This window comes from Sinohyriopsis cumingii, chromosome 2 (genome assembly GCF_028554795.1).
Source record: "Sinohyriopsis cumingii isolate HCF-2022 chromosome 2, ASM2855479v2, whole genome shotgun sequence".
NCBI lineage: Eukaryota > Metazoa > Mollusca > Bivalvia > Unionida > Unionidae > Sinohyriopsis > Sinohyriopsis cumingii.
The window spans coordinates 754,312-776,509 of NC_142962.1; the positions used below are offsets into that span (position 1 = coordinate 754,312).

Here is a 22,198-nt window from a genome sequence, read left to right on the forward strand (position 1 = left end):
AATCTTACGGTCAGTCCAGTCGTAGAAATAGCTGTGGTGGTCCAGCTAGACTGCGATTTCTTTTATGCGAAAAATATTTCCGACCGGAAAACAAAATGCACGATTTTCCCTGTAAATTAACGCGCCAATATACATATTATTCTTGTCTGGCAGAAACATCCGATGTTATCCAAATGAACTGCATGTTTGCTAAAATTTAGGCGGCAGGATGTTTTTGGTGGTTTAAAAACTCGTACATTCAAATGAAGCTCAAAGGAATTAGAATCACATGCCTTCTTACATTTGATAGCTTGCGTGTATTTTCTTAAATGTAGCCACTTCAAATGTTATAAATTACGAGACTCGACCTATCTCACGACGTTCGAAATGTTTCATCGTTTCTTACTTGCATAATGAAAGACTGGAACTTATGAGGTTTCTCAGCTGATATCGCGCAGTAAGTGCGCGTGACCTTCCTTAGTATTAAAAGTTGATGCGTAGATAACGAAACCGGCGGGTGTCAGTCAGTCCAGCATGGTGCGTGCTTACTGGATAAACAAATTGAGGGGAGCCAACTTCCATCAGATAGGACATTAATTTTGGTCAGATTGCAGCTGATGAGCTAGATTATTGATCCGGATTATCAGCTACACTAATGCAGGAAACACGAGAGGGGTTAGCGAGCGCACCACAGATTAAACTCAGCGGAGTCTTTTCAGTTCAACCGAAATCGCGGACGTTTACATAAATCCATTAACTGAAACCTGCATGGTTCATGAAAACAACGTTATACTTTTTTGTCATTGGAAATCAGAACAAAAACAATATTCGCATCGTGCATTAAGTTGTATCAGATTTAGTGTATTCTCTATGGCCCACTTGGAGACGAGCTCCGGTCGTTTTAATGCAAGAGCCGCTGAGTCAGGGTGATGGGGTGGAGGACCAACTAACTCTGAATTGGCGACTACCAATCATCGTGCATGCTTTTTCAGGGGGAATCGAATCAGGGACCTGTACATTAAGGCAAACGAGAACATTGTTCATTGCTCAAGCCTAGTGAGGTGTAAACCAAGTTAAAAACGGACATAGAACTTTTATATCCTGCCAACTCCAAAATCACACGATTTTGAAGTTTAGTCATCTAAAACTCTAAAGATCTCGCCGGAACAATTTCGCATTAAACGGAATATGCTAAATAATGTATAGAGGCAAGGAATGAAAGTAACCAATGCAAACAATCATACCCCACTGGATGTAAAACCCAATTTCTCCCCATTAAAAATTAAAAGTCATCAGCACTGAAGCCTACAGTGCCTTTCAACAGAGGGTAATTAATCGATTCACCAACATAAATTACTGCTACATCAGTGCGGCTATAAACAAATGAACATAATTTCCTTCTGTGGTAGTCCCCCTTGATAAACCAAAGACGACCATTGTTAGTCCAATAAATCAGCCCCACACCTGATTAATATTGTACTATTACACGTTAGGGGGATGATTTATTGGGCTCGATCATTGTAGTCATTCAAATTACATGTCCCACAAAAAAAAAACACAAAAAAAACAAAACAATACCGCAGCTATGCTAGAGAGATCAAACGATGAAAGAAAGAACATAAAATAGGTATATATTCGTAAAATGTCCAAAATTTTAAAACTTGATCTGAAATGATTACAACTGATTGACAGCCTTTTCTGGTCTAATTTCTCAGATAATAATCTATTTTTGAGATTAGATTGCTCGTGGGATCGACCTAGAAGTTGCAGCTGAAAAGCAAAAAGATTTCGTTGCATTCGCAACTTCTCGGGCAATCCTTGTTTCGTAAGTAGCAGAAGTGGTCCGAAGGGCAACTACCGACATACATTTAAGGTTTGATCCGTATTGCGAATGGTCTTGTGTGCACATAACGTAATTTTAAGAGTTTGTATGCACGTATATGTCTGAGGAACCCGTGTTGGTTAGTCAGTTAATCACGCTCTGGTTAATGGCTCTTTCCACATCGATACTGATGAGTTTTTATTTTTGAAGTGAGAAAATGGACCCTAGCTATAGTGGGGTATGGTAGTATACATTATATATATATATATATATATATATATATATATATATATATATATATATATACACACACACACACACACACACACACACACAGTGGCGTCACTAGGAGCGGGGGTGCGGACCGCACCGGGTCACACCATCATAGAGGGTGACACCAAAAACGTTTGAAATTTTTTGCAGGAAGGAGGCCCATGAGGGTGATACCATGAGTTACCACACTGGGTGACACTAATCTTAGTGACACCACTGATTTTACATACATACACACACACACACACACACACATATATATATATATATATATATATATATATATATATATATATATATATATATATATATATATATATATATATATATATATACACACTCACACACACACACACACACACACACACATATATATATATATATATATATATATATATATATATATATATATATATATATATATATATATATATATATATGTGTGTGTGTGTGTGTGTGTGTGTGTGTGTGTGTGTGTATTATAATCGGTTTATGCAGAAATTGTTTGGTGACTATATTGCAAAGCTCTGTGCTGATAATTAACTCGGGGTGGGATTCGGTTTGCGGAGTGGTGGTCGAGGTGGCAAAAGCAATTGTTTATTACGTGCGGTCACTGTTCCAGTGCTACACCCAGACGATTTTTGCCCGAGATTGAACCTGTCTGACCGAAGAAAGAGTATTAGACTCTGTCGGAAATATATAATTTTTGAGGTTTTTCTTTGGAACCAGAATTATTTTTCTTTTTTCTGAAGTTTAATTCTACACATTTTTGGATTTATATTTTTTAAGATATTTGCGGCTTCACCTCTCAGACATGCGGTTAACACTAAAATGGCCTCACAACTGGAATGACGTAATTAAAGACATTAGTACGTATGCCATCAAGGGCAAGAAAACGCAGTGCTCTCTCTAGTGGCGAAACTGGATGTGTAACATATAGCGAACTCCCACGTAAGACTTGAAATAATTGTTACAAATAAAGACCTCGGTAACTCCAACTGTGAGTATAAACTCTATGTCGTTCATGAGCAGGAATATCCGGTGCAAGAAACACGGTCTCGCTGCGATTTTGATTGTGCCAACCATTGCATGATCAGCGTCATCATGAATCGGTGTTAAACTATTTATTAATTATCGCAGAATAAATGTTTAATCTGCATGGATATATTTTTTTGTTTTATCTACATTCAGTTGGAAAAACGAGTGTTTTATAAACATTTTGCAGAATATTAGCATTTTTACCTTTCATATTTTACCTCTTAGTAATGAGTGTTTTGGAATAGTTAATTTAGAATAGTTAATTTAGAATAGTTAATTTTCATGAAACTTTTGTGCAATTCTTCATTTATTTTTTTATTGGCACAATGCAGTCAAGTTAAGTACAGAGAGAGAACAATACATTATACTGAAAATTAAAATGTAACCGGTATGTGGGATTAGAAAGGCCATTTTTGGATTGAAAGATTTCCATGCATATATAAAAAGTTCCGATACCTAAATCATCGTGATAATATGACAACTACTAAACATGGCAAGATGGTCTCGTGGTTAGAGCATCCGCCAAGGATGCGGGTGGTTGCGGGTTCGAACCCAATACCAAAGACTAATAAAAATGGTACAAACAGCTGCCTCGCTTGAAGGTAACTATTTTTAGGAAGTTAGTGTTAGGACTGGTCGGTCTGGTGTCAGGATAATTTGACTGGGTGGGACATGATGCTACATGTCTGTGGCATGATGTTCCAGTGCTAGACATCGCTATTAACTGTTACACTGCAGACTTCATAGCGATATGGCTGAAAAATTGTTAAACCTATGTTAAAAACTCCAAATCCAAAACATGGTAAGGGGTTTATTTACTTTAGATTGCGCTCTAATTTAAATGGCATTAATTCCAATTGGAAAATCATTTTGGTTGCTGCAGCAGCTTTCTGTACTTTGTTTACTTGCATAAACCTACCATGTTGCCTTCAGAAGTTTATATTTGGAAACATGCTATGTTGTACGCCCAAGTGTGTTACTAGGGGAGTCGATCTGCCTCTAATTTATAACACCTGTTTCAAACTATACCAGATCAGTTATATTCGGGTAATAACAGTAATAGATATGAAAAAAGTTCGCATTTGCAAGATATCAACGTGTACTACATGGCTCGTTTTATTTCGTAGTTGAAGCTTACAGAGCAAATATTTTTTCGTTTCAAAATTATCGCCAGGCTTTAAGGTATCATTCGCCTAATTGAAACAATCATTTATTATTGCATCCTACTGTAGTCCCAAATCATTTATTACTGCATCCTACTGTAGTCCCAAATCATTTTTTATTTTTTTTGGAGACCAGTTGACCTGTTGTGAATGCTACTTGCCGTGAAGAAAAGTGGCACAAATGTCTAAACAAAATATAAAATATTTATTGAATACAGTCTCTTGGCTTTGGCGAAGGGTGAACTAGATTACAGGGTGTGATTCGGCCCGGTCCAGAAAAGTTAGAATCACTTGCGCTAAAGGTCCTGTAATTTAATTCAAATGGTACTATTTCCAGAAAATGGTGAATAACAAATGCTGAATGTTGGATATTTCGAGTCCAAATGATCGCTTTAACAAACTTAGGATAGTCTCGGTATCGGCTTGGAAATTATTTTAGCAATACCGTAGTAATTTACCATTAAATGCAAGTACTCAGAACAATACATTTATTTAAGTATTTGCTATAGTTATAACTATAACCATCAATAAAGATTTTCTGTTATGAACAAAACCCAGTTCTTTTAAATAAAACCATAGATGATTATGGACAGATCTGACTTTACACCATTCATACCATAGCGATATAATCAAGATTGTGTCCTCTAAAATATTGTTAACTATATGCTTCTATGATACAGTTTTTCCCTCATAAGTCATGTGATAACGAGGTACAGTATAGAACAACTTGATACTTATGAATATTTACCGAGTTTTGACGTATTTAAAAAAATTAGATTGTCAGCCATGTGTACATGCTTCCATTACGGAGAATATAAACATGGCGGAGAAGTTAGTAAATTGTTTATGATGCTGTTACGGGTGAATCACTGCAATTTTATGGTGACATTTTATTTAGCTATTTAGTCCTTTTTTTTCTCCCCGTAATCGTGTTGCCATGTTTTTAGCAAAACGATTCCGTATTATTCGCACCAAAGCAGATCTTTAAGTTGTTTCAGGCACAGGTGCTCGACGCGAGTTTGACTTTGAGAAAAAAAAAAAAATAATCTAAAGGAAAAAAAATCATACAGAGTGACAAAAATGCCCTTGATTACACACATGACCCGTTCTGACATAGGAACCTCTCTATCATAATATATTAGAAAGAAGGTACGGAACTTCCAAACACTTAGTTCCACCCATGACGTTCGATTTCCTTATGCTATTTCCGTTTTTAAAGGCACACGACCATACTATATGGCTTGTTTTACTCCTGAGATATTTTTCTATTCATCAAGCTATTATTGACTTTTCTACGTTGTACCAAACTGAAGGTACGGGCTCCGAAATGTGCGATTTTCACGAATTGTTGCTGCTGTGACAAATGCGTGCACATTTGAAAACCGGTGAAAAGAGCTACATGTACCATGTTTACGACTTTACGATGCATCCCTTCTAGAATTACAGAACAGTGATAGATGCAAAAGTAAGTTTTTACTTACCATTAACTCGATTCAACTTTAGGAATCTTGTTACATGCAAGAATGAGACATTGTCTTCTTTACTGCACAGACATCGTATACATGCGACTCTATTTTCAAAATAGGTAAGCTATGCAGCACACACGTCAACGCCGAAATATGATTGGCTCAAAAGGTTATACTTATTATCACATGAGCTCGGACTTGTCCCATTGTAAAACTTACGCGAAAATCGCACGTTTCGGAGCCCGTAACTTCAGTTTGGTACAACGCAGACAAGTCAATAATGGTGGGTAATCTAAGGTATTTTTGTCACTGTATGATTTTTTTCCTTTATATTATTATTATTTTTCTCTCAACATCAAGCTAGCGTCGAGCACCTGTGATTTCAGGCATCTGCGATTTTACCCAAAAATACAGTAGTAGTTCGCAAAGCGTATTTGGATAGAAACCTGAATTGCCTATCAAAAGATAACAGAGAATTCTTATTACCGACATTATGATTATTAAAGGGACTATAAAGGGGCTATAAAGGGACTATAAAGAGACTCTTTTACAAGTGGCTTTTACCCTTTGGTCGAGTGCTGTATAATAATTTGAAAGAAATTCATATCATAAGGCAATGTGTCATTTAGGATAGATTATTTTAATAGGAATCCATACATTCTTCACCGTTTTTTTATTAGCATGTTGTTCTATTTTTTCAAGAGGTCGTGGGTTCGAATCCCGGTTGAGTCATACCAAAGACTTATAAAAACGGTACTTGCAACTGCCTCGCTTGGCGCTCAGCACTAAAAGGTTAGTGTTAGAACTGGCCAGCCTGGTGTGAGAATAATATGACTAGATGGGACATGACGCTACATGTCTGCGGCATGATGCCCCAGTGCTAGACATCGCTATAAACTGACACACTGCAGACATCGTAACAATATGACAATACATTTTTAAAGCTACGTTAAAAATAATAACAATAACAACAAACACAAACACCTTGTCTCAGTTATAATGTATGAATGTGCGCCAGTGTATGGTCTACATACACACTGGGCTAGTCATATTAAGGTTGCTAAAATTTAAAAAAAGCACATGTAGCCGTTAAAATATCTCATTAAATGTATATTACTTACAAAGTATTTAGTCATTTATTTGAACTGGGTTGGTCAATAAAAGATACTTTCTTTATCACTAATCTGGGGGAGGAGATGGCTGCTGAAAATGACCCCGGAACGGTCAAAGGTCATGCCTCACAAGATATATTTTTCACAAACGTCGAATCGTGGTAGGTGGCCTTTGCAATATTTGTTCAAACGGTTCTCTACCGTTTATACTCGCTGGAAAGTCGAGTCCAACTGCAAACTTTAACAATCTGGATATGCCGTCGCAAAATGCTGTTGTAGATTTGGGTCTATGCACTTTGTCTGGAGTAGACAGCGGAATATATAATATAGACCTGATCTGTCGGCGCGTTATGTTGTTGACAGTTTGACTCGACGTATATGCGACTGTATACGGTATTTAATAAACGATTCTGTTCGATCACTTGCATGTACCTAAGTAGACATGGGTTATATAACTAGTGCATAACTGTCACTTTTAGAGAGATCCTACGGTAAAGGTAGTCATTTGGCAACTTCCCAGTAAGTTTGCCTCAAACTTAAATCCTTGGCGGTTTGACATTCCTCATGTTGTAATTATTTAACCAAAGATTCCATCAATTTCTCATAATAATACTGCTCTACTTTAGTCCATATAGACGAAGTTGTTTAACATTGCTTGTTTATTACCACCTTTTTTGACATTATTGCATCTTGATCATATATGTACTTATGTTCTTGAAACATCTCTGTGTGTGCACAATAGCGTGTTCATTCTTTTAGCAATCGTATTTTAATATTGTTTTGCACATTAGTCATATGAATACCTACTGAATGTAGCCAGAAGCTCGAAACTATCGCATCGGCCTGTCTACACTTTTCACGCAAAATGAAAATCATGTGCTTCGAGTTTCGAGTTCTTTGAGGGAGCTCTTAGAACGAGACCAACTTGAAGCATAACCTTCAGGCGTAAAACACGTCGTCGAAAGGTGCTATTTGCTATACTTCAAACGCCAATAATTAGCACACACACACACACACACACACACACACACACACACACACACACATGCATACATACATACTTCACTGAATGGACCATTTTAATTTCTTACTAGACGGCGTCCGCCATAGCTCATATGGAGCTGAACAAACTGCCCTACGCCCCGGAATTTTGGCTGCTGGCGGTCAACCAGGATGGGACAATAGCGCAGTTACTGTTTGACTCCAACTACTGGACAGAACTATCGTATGAACGACGTAAGATTTATACTCACGTAATATGTGCAGTAAGGGTTGTATCGATGATTTTGCCAGAGGGAGTTCAAAGGAGAAGGTGGGGGTGTTGAATTCGACTATTATAAGTTAAAGTTACTAACGAGTTGAACGTTGGAGGGGGAGGGGGATGTGATAAGTAAAAATGTGATGTATATGTGTTCCACATATTATGATCACATTTATCAGTCCCACATTGTACAATGTTTTGCACACAAGCTTAATGGGTACCAAAACACGCTTGTAAGTCGAGTCCAAATGCAAACTGTTCAGATCTAGATCTGACGCTGTGTATATGTGGTTTGTTGTTGTTGTTCTAGGGTTTACTCAATTTTTCAGCACAAGATAGGCTATACATAGCGGCCAGTATTAACGGTGGAGGAAGAACGCAGGAAGACACCGGAAAGAACCACCGACCCACGAGAAGCTACAGGCAAGCTTTCTCACATACACACATAGGCCGAACCCGAACCTCGAACCCACGCAGACAGAGGTGAGATTGCAGTGATCCGTAATGGTGAGCGCTTTAGACCACTCGGCCACTCGGGGCCCCGTATATGCGGTTTGTGAGGAGTAATCAGTAGAACAAGCAACATAGACTCTCACCTGCCGGAGCATACTGCCACCTCAGAGCAGGGTCTGTGTTGTTTTGCAACTGGACCAGACTTTACTCGAACAGACACGGTACCTGATAACTCATTTTAGTTAATATATTTTCTTCACAGCCAAATTATTTCCATATACAAAGAATACATTATACATTAGATCCAGTCAAGTCCTACAAGCTCATAAAAGAATAACGCATATAACGTTCTATATAATCCGAAGATAACGTCAGTGTTTTACCGACATCTTACACGATTTTTTCAATTCATTCGCAATTGGCATTTTCATATTGCTTCACTGTATCGAAGGACCATTTAATTAGCGTCTCATAAGACACTGAAAATAGATACAAAGTTTGGATTGCGAAAGCAAACACTTCGGCATATTATAGAAACAAGCTGATTGGTAAATAAATCGGATGTAAAGGAGTAAATGTGTATACGTGAGATGAATGGTTAAAATCACAGTACTACGTGCTTAAAATTGTTATATATCCTGTCGTTGCCACGTGACCGCTATGTTGACTAAAACGACATGGTTGCATAGATTCCCTATGCCCTCTATAAACTCCACTTTAACGACTCTCTTTCTCACTGTAGATGATATACATATTCCCCCAAGGAATGAAGAGGTAAGCGGCGTAGAGGCCAGCGTTGAATATGACACAAGCTCCACGCTGAACGTTTCCATGGATATTCAAGTAGTGGATGGAGAGGTAAAGCCAACCTTTATGTGGAACCTTCCCGTGATTCCCGGGAAAATCATGCAGGACTATGCACTTCATTATTTTCTGGACCACTGTGATTGTGATCTACCTCCGGACCATTATGAGCAATCACTGCGTTTCGAGAATACGGATGTGAATAAAATAGTGAGTTTCTTTCTTCATGTAAAGTACGGAGCATGTGAGATGCATACCCTATAATTACTGCGTATATACCCTATAATTACTGCGTATATACCCAATAATTACTGCGCATATACCCATAATTATTACACATATACTCATAATTACAATGGCATGTATATACCCCCATAATTACTGTGTATATACCCCATAATTCCTACGCATATATCCATAATTACAATGCCACGTATATACCCATAATTACTAAGCAACAGTCGAGCTAGCATAAATTACTGATAACTAATACGAACTCGGATATATCTTATTTTGTATGCTCCAGACAAGTATGACATGTCAAATATTTAACATTAAGAGATTAAATTTTGTCGCAGATCTGCATTAAAATGATTGCACATTCATTAACATCGTCATTTACACTTGGTTATAAAATGATTGAACATTCATTAACATCGTCATTTACACTTGGTTATTATAAAATGATTGAACATTCTTTAACATCGTCATTTACACTTGGTTATATAAGTCAGTTTCTCTTTATGTTACTTGTTTGCTACCTTTTCCAATGTAAGCCTAAATGGTGATTCCTTGCACACTTATAAATGATATTATATAATAATGACACGTGCAGCAATTGACTTTTCCTGGAGCGGGTGGGTTGGTTTCAGTATACACGTGTTGAAACACATGCACTTAGATAGGGTTTGGAAGGAAGTGAAGCTAAGTAATCGATGAAGTGTAATTTACTCTCAATACAGTATAGTACGATATAATCAACTATAAGTAAAACAAAGCAAGTTTCCTATGAAGTCGATTATAACAAAGTTTTGCAACGAATGAGACGAATTCTTCGACTGAAGTAAAGATCATAAGCGTTCAGAAATAAAACTTCATTGGATACGAAGAAATGTTGTATTTAGTCATGTTATTGTTTATTATTATTATTATTATTATTATTATTCGACACTAGGCTTCATTTCGACTCAAGAAGATCGCTTTTAGTGCACAGTACCAGCTTATACTGGAAATGGAGGATTACAAGGATAAATGGTACGCCAAAATAAGATTCTACACCCCAAAGTGTCTGGAATTTGAGGCCCTAGAGTTCAGTAAATGTCGAACACAGGCAAAGACCTTAATTCAAAGCTCCAAAGGCGATGCTGATAAAGGTAAGCAGAAAGTATTAACGGCAAAAATTAAAATCAAACAAAATTTATACATTTAAATGCTGCACGTTATAAAAATAGACATATTTGTCATTCATTAGCAATAATTTATTTATGTTCCTCATTTCTTGTTGTTCATTATCTGCGTGTTTGTTTTGCTATTATAATTAATGTCATCATCATTGTTGACACTGTAATTAACACCATAATAATTAAGATCTTCATCGTTATTGACACTAATAAACACCATTATAATTAACACCATTATACTTAGCATCATCATTGTTGACACTGTAATTAACACATTATCATTAATATTTTCAACATTATTGACAGTAATAAACACCATTATCATTAACACACATCATAATAATTAAAACCATTATAATTAACATCATCATCATTGTTGACGCTGTAATTAACACCATTATAATTAACATCTTCATCGTTATTGACACTCTAATAGGAAATGCAATTGATTTGTTGACTTTACATAAAATAGCTATCAAACTTTACTTTCAGTTACAACGAAACTTGACAGTAACGATGAAAGTATTACATCAAGCATTAAAGCGAATACATTAGCAACGGGTAGGTTGATGTAACGTGATATTCCCATGAATACATTAGCATCGGGTAGGTTGATATAACGTGATATTCCCATGAATGCATTAGCATTGGGTAATCATAACGTGATATTTCCATCAATATATTAGTATCGGGTAGGTAGATGCAACGTGATTTTCCCATGAATACATTAGCATCGCGTAGTTTTTTCTAGATGTCCTTAACGAACTGTGTAATCGGCTATGACTCCGGTCTCTTGCTAAATAAGGTATAAATAACATTCAGTCTCTAAAAACATTAATAAATAAATAACTTAAAGAGGCAATATCTAAAAACTTATAAATAACATAACGTAGGAAGGACACCCTAATCACATCGACTAGTAATACCATAATAACCTTGAAAATCTCTCTTCTTACATGATTTCTACTAACAACCTCTATAAACAGCATAGAACCCCCCCCCCCCTTTTTAGAACATTTTGAAGAAAAAAAACCCAAAAACCAAGAAACACCAGGCAAATGCAACAAGAAACCAGCGATGTAAAGCAACCAGGACCGTTCCCGAGCTCTCCTTCCCACTAATGACAGCCAACCATTCAACTGTAAGGGACCTTTATGGACCCACATATTGAGGCCAAACTATCAAGGTTCTTTTAACCCATAAAAGCCTGGGGGAGGTGGCACCATTCCCTTCCCCAGGAACAACTAGCAAGCTGCAGTGCAGTCAGAAAAAAGTGGCACATGCACAATTGTGCGCACGCCACTATAATTAAACTCAACAACAACAATAACGTGATATTGCCTTGAATACATTAGCATCGGGTAGGGTGATGTAGTGTGATACTCCCATGAATACAGTAGCATAGAGTAGATTGATGTAACTCGATTTTCCCATGAATACAGTAGCATCGGGTAGGTTGATGCAACGGGATTTTCCAAGGAATACAGCAGCATCGGGTAGATTGATGTAACTAGATTTTCCCATGAATACTGTAGCATCGGGTAGGTTAATGTAACTTGATTTTCCCATGAATACAGTAGCATCGGGTAGATTTATGCAATGGGATGTTCCCATGAATACAATACCATCGGGTAGGTTGATGTAACTTGATTTTCCCATGAATACAGTAGCATCGGGTAGGTTGATGTAACTTGATTTTCCCAAGAATACAGTAGCATCGGGTAGATTTATGCAACGGGATTTTCCCATGAATACAGTAGCATCGGGTAGATTAATGTAACTCGATTTTCCCATGAATACAGTAGGATCGGGTAGGTTGATGTAACTTGATTTTCCCATGAATACAGTAACATCGGTAGATTTATGTAACGGGATTTTCCCATGAATACAGTAACATCGGTAGATTTATGTAACGGGATTTTCCAAGGAATACTTTAGTATTGGGTAGGTGGATACACTGTAATATTCCTAATTTTTCCTTTTGCAAAGGACTATAAGAGTTTAAATGAACGTAGAAATCTGCACTTCTTATACTTCAGGTTTGATATCCATGTGTGTGTGTGTGTGTGTGTGTGTGTGTGTGTGTATCTCCCTACCTATTTTAAACTGTTTCATTTGTCAAACTTTAAGTATTCGAATTGCAGTCATACTTCTAGAAAGAGAATGAGGGAGAGAAATCATATTTCTTCACTATTTACAAACAACAATGCGAGTAAATCGATATATTTGTATTGAACGACAGTCTCTCTCATTATTATTGTATTTAAAATAGGATACATAGAAGACTTAATTATATTTTTATTTTATGTATAAAGTATTCAATTTTGTTTTTCTAGGTCAGGGAAAAACACAGAGTATAAATGCACCTGATGATAGTCACCATCTGGAAACTACGACCACAGAAGGTTTTTTTACACACGTTCTTTTGTTTCAGTAAATACGCAAAATTTCGGCTGTGTCCTATTCCTACTATTTTCCAGAAATTACGTCCCATATATTTACAATACAAAGAAATAATAATTTCGACTTTCCCGTTAATCGATATATTTAGTTTTGGAAATAACTTATTGGTCGAAATTTTACTGTCATTTGCAATTTTTCATTCGATTATTAGTTACTGTTTGGATGATCCTCCGTGGATACTGCGAAGAACTGTTTTGATTGTCTTCCGTAGATACTGTGAGGAAGTCGAGACCATATGTCGGATCAATCGAAGAAGATACGATGAAAATATTTGAAACTTAAAAATGAATTTCTTGAAACTTAGAAAAAACATTTTCGCATTTGTGTTGCTAGTAACCGTTTGTAATGTCTGCCAAGGCGTTTCGTTTCGATATACAAACAGGTACTTCATCAGTAGTCAAATGCCCGGATGTGAAGCGGTTTGAACATTATTGTAAAAAAATTATTTTAAAAATAAAGTGAACACAGAAAGATTTATCAGGGCAGTAAAGTAACTCTCCAATGGCTTTATGTTTCATACAATAGTAAATACGTAATTATTTAATTTTAGAGCCAGAGAAGTGGAAGTTGCTGCTTGTCAGTATTGTATACCAACCTGAGGAGAATGCCGTGATTTACAATGTCACGTGGTCCACTGTGTTTAATCAATCAGCAGTCAAATACAAGCTGGATGTATACGACCACAAACTCAATAAGGTCGTTGATGTCCTGGTGGAGAACGGAACCTACGCCATCATTGAAATTCCTGGCTGGTTGAACGACACTTATTTTATTCATGTAAGATTTATCAATCTAATTATGTGTCTAATATTTACTTATATATTATTATTTTAGTGTTAATGGATCAGTATGTTATGCAGTCTTGTTTCAATGTTATTTAATTGCAACTCTTTCTTTTTATCTGAAACAATACGCTCTTCTTTGCAGATGGCTATTCTGCAATTTTGAAAACAGTTTTGGTCTACTGGATGGCGAAACTATATACGAACTATCATGTTGTACATACATATAATGTTCCAGACAGGTTAGGCAGCGCCTACTGCCGTGCGTAACAGTAGAACGTGCTACATGTTACGGTTGATCCAATATCTGTCTCTTCCTGGAAAGTCATCTCTGGTAGATCAAGCGGCCGGGTAGATATGCTCGTCCTTTTTTTACTGTGAAGGCAGATGGGCTAGAGCTGTATGGACAGTGCAAGACATGATGTAAGGTTGTAACCCCCACCCACCAACCTCCAGACGTCTCGACAATGTCGTGCTAGTGGATTCAGACAGACCTGAACGAGAGCGTGACGCAAGTTCTGCACAACTTTCCCAGATCATATACAATCAAGTTCTATGGCGATTGGAGAGTGGCAAATCAGCAGGTGTGGATACACATTGGAAGCTGCTGCTGTAGACCTGCACACAGGCCGCTCATGACATATCGTCGCTTTTCACCGGACCGAAACAGTAGTGGAACTCTGCAGCCATTTGGGCGACCAATCAGCCCTTTTTAGGAACACACTGCCTCTGTAGCACGAGGAAGGGGATAGAAAAAGGTGCCCTTCACCTTCTTCCGGAGTGGCTGAAGTAATCAGATCACTGTTTAGTCTAAAATCTCACACATCTCCCAAAGGGCATGACTGAAATGCAATCGAGACTCCGACACTTTTTAAAACGACATTCCTCTGTCATTTCCGCATATGCACCAACGATGACCAACCCAGATGAGATCAAATACAAATTTTATGTAGACTTGGAGTCTCTCATTGCAGAAGTATCGAAGGCAGATAGTCTCATCATCCTTGGTGATTTTAGCGCCACAGTTGACACAGATCACTAGACTTGGCCAGGCGCAATTGTAAAACAAATGACTTTGACTGTTCTTGACTTCTTTTTTTGCTGACGTTAAGTCTGTGTCTGACATGTAACAGAGTATGGACCATTTCTCTTCAGGTTTTGGGTCTCAAAATCAGTATCACGAAGATGGCACACCCAGAAAGCCTTACGTAGAACATGCCACACAGTGAATTGCCAACCCCTCCGCCTTACGTAGAACCTGCCACACAGTGAATTGCTAACCCCTCCCCATATAGTGGATAGGTTTACCTACCTCGGCAGTTCGCTGTCACGTGCAGCCTACATCGATGACGAAAGCAAGGCCAAAATTCATATGGCAGTCTGCGTGCAAACGTTTGGGAGCACAGAGGCATCATTCTGAACACATAAGACTGAAGGTTTACAAACCTATTTGAAACCTGGACTGTGTACAAGACACCATGTAAAGAAGCTGAACCATTTTCTGAAGAAACTGATGTGGATAAGAGGGCAGAACAGAGTTCCAAGCACTGAAGTTCTCACACGGGAAGGTATTTCAGACATTCACTCTCTGCTGATGAAACCACATATGAGCTGGAAAGGCCACGTCATCAGGATGACAGGAGAATGACTACCAATGAAATTCTTCCACAGCAAGCTGAAAGCTAAGTCAAGGAGGTTTAATAAAACGCCCCATAAACTCCATCTAGTATTCCTTTCAACACTCCAACATTGGCCCTGAATCTCTGGAAAATCTCGCACAGGATCGTTCCACCTGGCGCAGTCACGTCCATACTGGAGCTACATACTATGAGCGGAGAAGAAATGAAGAAGTGCAGAAGCGCGAGGAGCATAAATCCCGGAAGTACAACACGTCTTCTATTGAGCCAGATACTACATGCAGCATCTCCTGTCCAGGTGGCCGCGGACACACCAGATCACAACTCAGCCTTACCAGCCACTCACCTGCGCACAGAAACCACACCAGATAGAATGCCATCATCATTCAACTCAAGGACGAACAACAACTAATATAATGACATTTCAACATTGACAAAAACAAAATGAGAAATATTTTATGATATAGCGGTTCAACGGAATTTCAAACGCTGACAAATTTGCAATCATCTGTACATGTAATTGAAAGCAACTGGATTGTGTCCTACCTATAAACGCGACACCTGGCGGTCAGATTAAAGGAGATAACTTTCTACAGCTTATTACGACGTTGGAAATGAAAAAGCTTAAGGAAAACTAACATTCATATTTTCTATTATATAATTTGTTTTACGCGCCGTCATTATCAATTTTTATTTATTTATACAAACATGTTCATAATACTCTAAGCCAGCGTTAATCTCAAATGAAATTGATCGTCTTAGTTGTATTTAAAACAGAATACTCTAAGCCAGCGTTAATGTCAAATGAAATTGATCGTCTCAGTTGTATATAAAACAGAATACTCTAAGCCAGCGTTAATGTCAAATGAAATTGATCGTCTCAGTTGTATATAAAACAGATTTTGGGGTATTATCTTGGACAGATAGGTAACATAAGTGTTTAAAATTACTTAATTTAAATAACATGGCTGTAATACCCACTTACATTTCTCTAATTAAACAGACCGTGTTTTTAATGGAGCTGTGAGCAAGCCATTTTCTGTTATTGAGCTTAGTTCCACCTTAATTTCCTCGGAAAGTAAATGACAGTAGGGCAAATTTATTTTCTATTATTTATTTTGGGTTTCTACAGTGAATACAATTTTTAAACCTCAGCAGATATTTGCTTGATTTAGAAAAGTTCTTGACAAATATCAGTGTAAAACCTGTTTGGATGTATTGTATTATTTACCTCATTTATACATTTTATAGGGTGTAAAACCTGTTTGGATGTATTGTATTATTTACCTCATTTATACATTTTATAGGGTGTGGCCTTATACAACACGACTTCAGGAGAAACTCGAGAGATCACCAGCAAACAATTGGTGGTTGGTCTTCCAAACGAAGACATACACGCCAAAGTCTTACCAATTAAAAAGAATCTTCAAGGTCAGTATTGATATCTAGAGCAGATCAATCTTTAGTTATATTTACTAGTATTACTACAACTACTACTACTGATACTATTGCTACAACTACTACTACTAATGTTACTATTACTACAACCATTCCAGTGGTCTAGTGGTTAGAGCAGTGCTGTCCAACCCGCGGCCCGCGTGCTGATTTTAATTGGCCCGCTGGAGCTCTAGCAGCTATATAGTCGTTACTTTTAAGTTTTCTGCTGCGGCCCTTGGCTTCTAGAAAAACATTTTTCAGTGGCCCATGGTGTCAAAAAGGTTGGACAGTACTGGGTTAGAGCGTCCGCCTCGGATGCGGGAGTCTCGGATTTCGAACCTCGCCAGAGTCATACAAAAGACTTATAAAAAATGGTACTAGCAGCTGCCTCGCTTGGCGTTCAGCATTAAGAGTTTAGTGGTAGGACTGGTCGGCCTGATGTCAGGATAATGCGACTAGGTGCGACATGAAGCTACATGTCTGCGGCATGATGCCCCAGTGCTAGACGTCTCTATAAACTGTCACACTGAAGACATTGTAGCTATATGACTGAAAATTGTTAAATCTACATTAAAAATCCAAATCACTCACACACACGCACACCACTACTACTGCTGCTGCTACTACTGCTACTGCTACTACTACTAATAATAATAATAATAATTTCATACACAAATTATTCCCTTAAATTGAATATTTACTGAAAATAGTCACACATCAGGCAGATCGTTAATGTTGAAATATATCCACGGTTTACATAAATAAGAGACCCATATAACGTGGAATTACAGAGTGCATTAACTGTAACATTTTTCTCGCTATCTCCTTCACTCTAGTGTTACTATTTGTTTATCTGCTCCACAGTGTAGAAGCAAATGTAATTATTTTTTCTATTGTCTTATACATAGAAAGGAAACACCAGTAATCTTGAAACACCAGTAATCTTTTACCCTGCTGAATTGTCTTATACATAGAAAGGAAACACCAGTAATCTTGAAACACCAATAATCTTTCACCCTGCTGAAATGTCTTATACATAGAAAGGAAAAACCAGTAATCTTGAAACACCAGTAATCTTGAGACACCAGTCACCAGTAATCTTGAAACACCAGTATTCTTTTACCCTGCTGAATAATCATGCTATAGTTCATGATATATTGATGTATATTTTTTTTATTTCGCTCACGTGCTTATTATTTGTTAATGTTACATGCACTTTGTAATTTGGGTCATTGGCCTACAATACTCCAATAAAGACTTACTATTAGTACTCTGCTACTACTACTACTACTGCTGCTGCTGCTGTTACTACTACTGCTACTACTACTACTAATTTTAATTATAATACAATTATAGCAAGTTTTGTTTATATTCAGTTTCAGTCAAAATTTATTAAGACAGCCTCATACCATGATCAGTTTTCACCATATTTAACAGCAAAGGATGGTTGTAGGAACTATGACAGACTGAACACCACAAAACTGGTACAAAATCCACAAATGTGTGTGTAAGAGTGAAATTAAATTTGATTTTGCTTTTTTTTTGTCGCATTCGCGTTTTTTTTTGTCGCATTTGCTTTTTTTTGTCGCATTGTCGCATTTGTCGCATAAAAGGATTTAATAAAATTTTTACAGATGTCTTATTTTGGCAAAAGACCGATCCAAGGCTCGGCTAGCGTGGGTACGTGGGAAAGCCTGCCAGTAGCTTCTCGTGGGTCGGTGGTTCTTCCCTGGGTTTTCCAGGGTTCTTCCTCCACCAATTATACTGGCCGCCATGTATAGCCTATCTTGTGCTGAAAAATGGCGTTAAACCCTAGAACAAAGCTGGCTAATTATAGAGAAATTACAGTGTTCCTGTTCGATATTGATATACATGCTTCTTAACTATTTCATATTGTTCTATAATTTCCTGCTCGTCTAGCTACCTTAATTCGTATTTGTTTTGATTTGCGTTTCAGCAGAAGAAATCAGCATATTTAATGGGATTATTCTTGGTGTCTGCGTGGTCGCCAGTATCATTATCCTCGGAATCATCGTTCTTTTTATCTACAAGAAAAGACAAAGCTTCAGGGATATTATCATCACAAAAACTACAGTTGCCAAGAGTAACAGTTACAAATCCAACGTTGGCTGTAAGTCTTTTTTGATTTATGTGTATAGAAAAGCTTCCTATATCGTTGTATCATTGCCCTCATTTCCTTTATTGGTTGGTGTTTTTGTCAACATTTCGTTACTGCATAACAATCAAACCTTATTCATTTATGACTTGTGCAAGGTTTGGAATCACTCATTTTGCACATACACCAGGCGGTTCTTTGTAAGGTGAGTTTTAACTAGTGCTGGAAACGAATCGTTTAAAATATAAAGATTGATGATTGTTTCATTAGAAGATATCAACAGTCAATTTTAATCGGTTGGAGATATTTTCTGTATTTTACATGGAGAATATCAATTTTACAAACTTGATATACTGCCAGTGCCAATAGCAATTCAAACGGTTCACCGGCACATCTGTTGTCTGCCATAATGTTGTTGTTAACGGATAGCTATATTAATTGGATGCTATTATTCACACACTGTGCTTTTCCTGGAAGACTTCGTCCCAAAAGGTCGAATAGTTAAAAAACGACAATTTGAGTCGTTCATGATCGATTATAGAAAATCATGATCGACGCTCTATTTTGATCACTCGTCATACCACCAACTATAGCATTTGTATGCCATATTGCCATATGGACTAGAGTATTATTTTGTGTACCGCATATTCGATGGACTAGAGTAGTATCTTGTGTGTCAGATATTAGACGGACTAGAGTAGTATTTTGTGTGTCATATATTAGACGGATTACAGTAGTATTTTGTGTGTCATATATTAGACGGACTACAGTAGTATTTTGTGTCTCATATATTAGACGGATTACAGTAGTATTTTGTGTGTCATATATTAGACGGATTACAGTAGAATTTTGTGTCAGATATTAGACGGACTAGAGTAGTATTTTGTGTGTCATATATTAGACGGACTACAGTAGTATTTTGTGTGTCATATATTAGATAAACTACGTCAGTATGTTAATTAAAAGCTACATTTTCACATGGAAGTATTCTCATAGTATTAGTGTACATTTGTATCCTTATTAAGACAGAAATCCAGCGTGAAGTAAAAGACGTAAAATATTATCATGGATAAAACGTTTAGAATAGGAGAAATTGCAAAATTAAATCAAAGATATATTTTCATAATTTGTAGAGATGATCTTTCATACTGTCTGCAAGTTTTGGGGCGTAAGTGGGTTGGTTGGTATAAAAAGTGATTTTCCAAGATACTAATTACTTATTTGAATATATATATATATATATATATATATATATATATATATATATATATATATATATATATATATATATATATATATATATATATATATGTGTGTGTGTGTGTGTGTGTGTGTGTGTGTGTGTTAAAATACAATTTTTCAACCTGTATTGCATCTACTTTCAGGAGTGCGAAAATCAAACCGTATTATTAGCATTGCAGTGTGTGTGTGTGTGTGTGTGTGTGTGTTAAAAATACAATTTTCAACATGTATTGCATCTACTTTCAAGAACGTGAAAATCAACCCGTATTAGCAATACATCCCATCATGCATCTGCCAATAATCACTGAATTCTTTATTACATTATCTCAGCCATGCTAAACTAATCTCGGCATAATCTAGTTTTATGACTTCTTGTCCCAGTATATTTATCAGCAAAGTTCATTAATGTTCCACAAATTAGACTTGGCTCGGGAAGGCAGCACATCGAGTCACTGTTTTATATATGGGACTACACAACAGTTCGAAGCCCAAATGCTACCCAGAATTCATCCTTTCCTAGTTAAATGTTGAGTAAAATCATATTCGTTTTAAAGCCCTTTCTCCTTCATTGGACCTCAGTGTAGAACTACACTGTGCAACAGTACCAAATCGAAACAAATTATGTCCGGCTTTAGAAGATGGCTAGAAGCAGACTGGTCTTCAGTTGGCTTCCAGAAGCTTACATGAATTTTCCTTTTTTGTTCTTTTCTACCCACTCCAAATTATGTCCAAAGCGGTTGCTGCTTTTCATGAGATGCCCTGAAATTTAGGTGATAAGGATTTTCAATAGTAGACCATATTATTAATATACGCTGTAATCTTTAATTTCATAAAGGCTGTACTCTTTACTTTCATAGGCCATAATCTTTAATTTCGTAGACTGTAGTCATTAATTTCAAAATGTTTTTCTCTCTTTCTCGTCCATCAGGTAAGGTGGATTATTCAAATCAAATGCTGATTGTCAACGATGAATGGGAACTCGACTGTAGTCGTCTGAAATTCAGCAGCCCATTAGGTCAGGGAGCGTTTGGAAAGGTGGTTACGGGATTTTATGGAGAAAAAAGAGTAGCTATCAAACTCGTTAGAGGTAAGACATACTTTATAGTAAAATAGTATGCGACATATTGATATTAACCCAATTTTACATTCGGGTTCAAAGGACACACAATCACCAAGTAAGGGTCCTAAAACTGTATGTAAAATAAAGCTAAAATCTTCACAAAACTAAAAAACAGTGATGCTTACAGTACCAAGCCCAGCTACATAACTGCCTGCTCTCACATTCCACTCTTGTTTTAATAAGGGTTAGAGATAAGTGATTTTAATTAATTTAACATTTGTGCCTTAGTCAAGGGCATGAACTGGTCCAGGCTCAGTCAGCCATGGGAAGAAGATAAACAACAGAACCGAATCTCTTGACAGTCTCTTGTATCAATTATCCAGAATGCTGGGATTAATGTTATGGGCAACTGTAACCTCTAACAGCTAGAATCTGATACAGGCACTGAGAGTGAAATCATACTGATAACACCAAAGTTAGAGAGAGAGAGAGAGAGAGGTGGAGCCGCTGTAACTAGGTTGTTGTTGTGGGTATCGACGTCATTTTCAACACATTATAGGCTCGACATGGTATCCGCTATAATTGGTGCAGGAAGAACCCAGTAAAACCCAGGTAAGATCCACCGATTCAATGGAAGCTACTAGCAAGCTTTATCACATACCCAAACTGGCTTAGCCCAAAGACTTCAAC

General features: G+C 37.2%; 1 protein-coding gene across 2 annotated transcripts in view; it reads left to right on the top strand.

Annotated features, from left to right (window-relative positions):
* Positions 1–22,198, top strand: part of LOC149804193 (uncharacterized) — a 110,100-nt gene that overhangs the window by 35,476 nt on the left and 52,426 nt on the right. Inside the window, exons 7-15 of one of the 2 annotated variants that reach the window (XM_089937730.1) lie at positions 7,948–8,089; positions 9,310–9,581; positions 10,546–10,744; positions 11,264–11,332; positions 13,108–13,176; positions 13,785–14,011; positions 16,961–17,084; positions 19,048–19,221; positions 21,377–21,535. In XM_089937730.1, coding sequence (XP_089793856.1) covers positions 7,948–8,089; positions 9,310–9,581; positions 10,546–10,744; positions 11,264–11,332; positions 13,108–13,176; positions 13,785–14,011; positions 16,961–17,084; positions 19,048–19,221; positions 21,377–21,535 — 1,435 coding nt within the window. The remainder of the gene's footprint in view (positions 1–7,947; positions 8,090–9,309; positions 9,582–10,545; positions 10,745–11,263; positions 11,333–13,107; positions 13,177–13,784; positions 14,012–16,960; positions 17,085–19,047; positions 19,222–21,376; positions 21,536–22,198) is intronic. The other variant, XM_089937736.1, reaches the window with a different exon arrangement.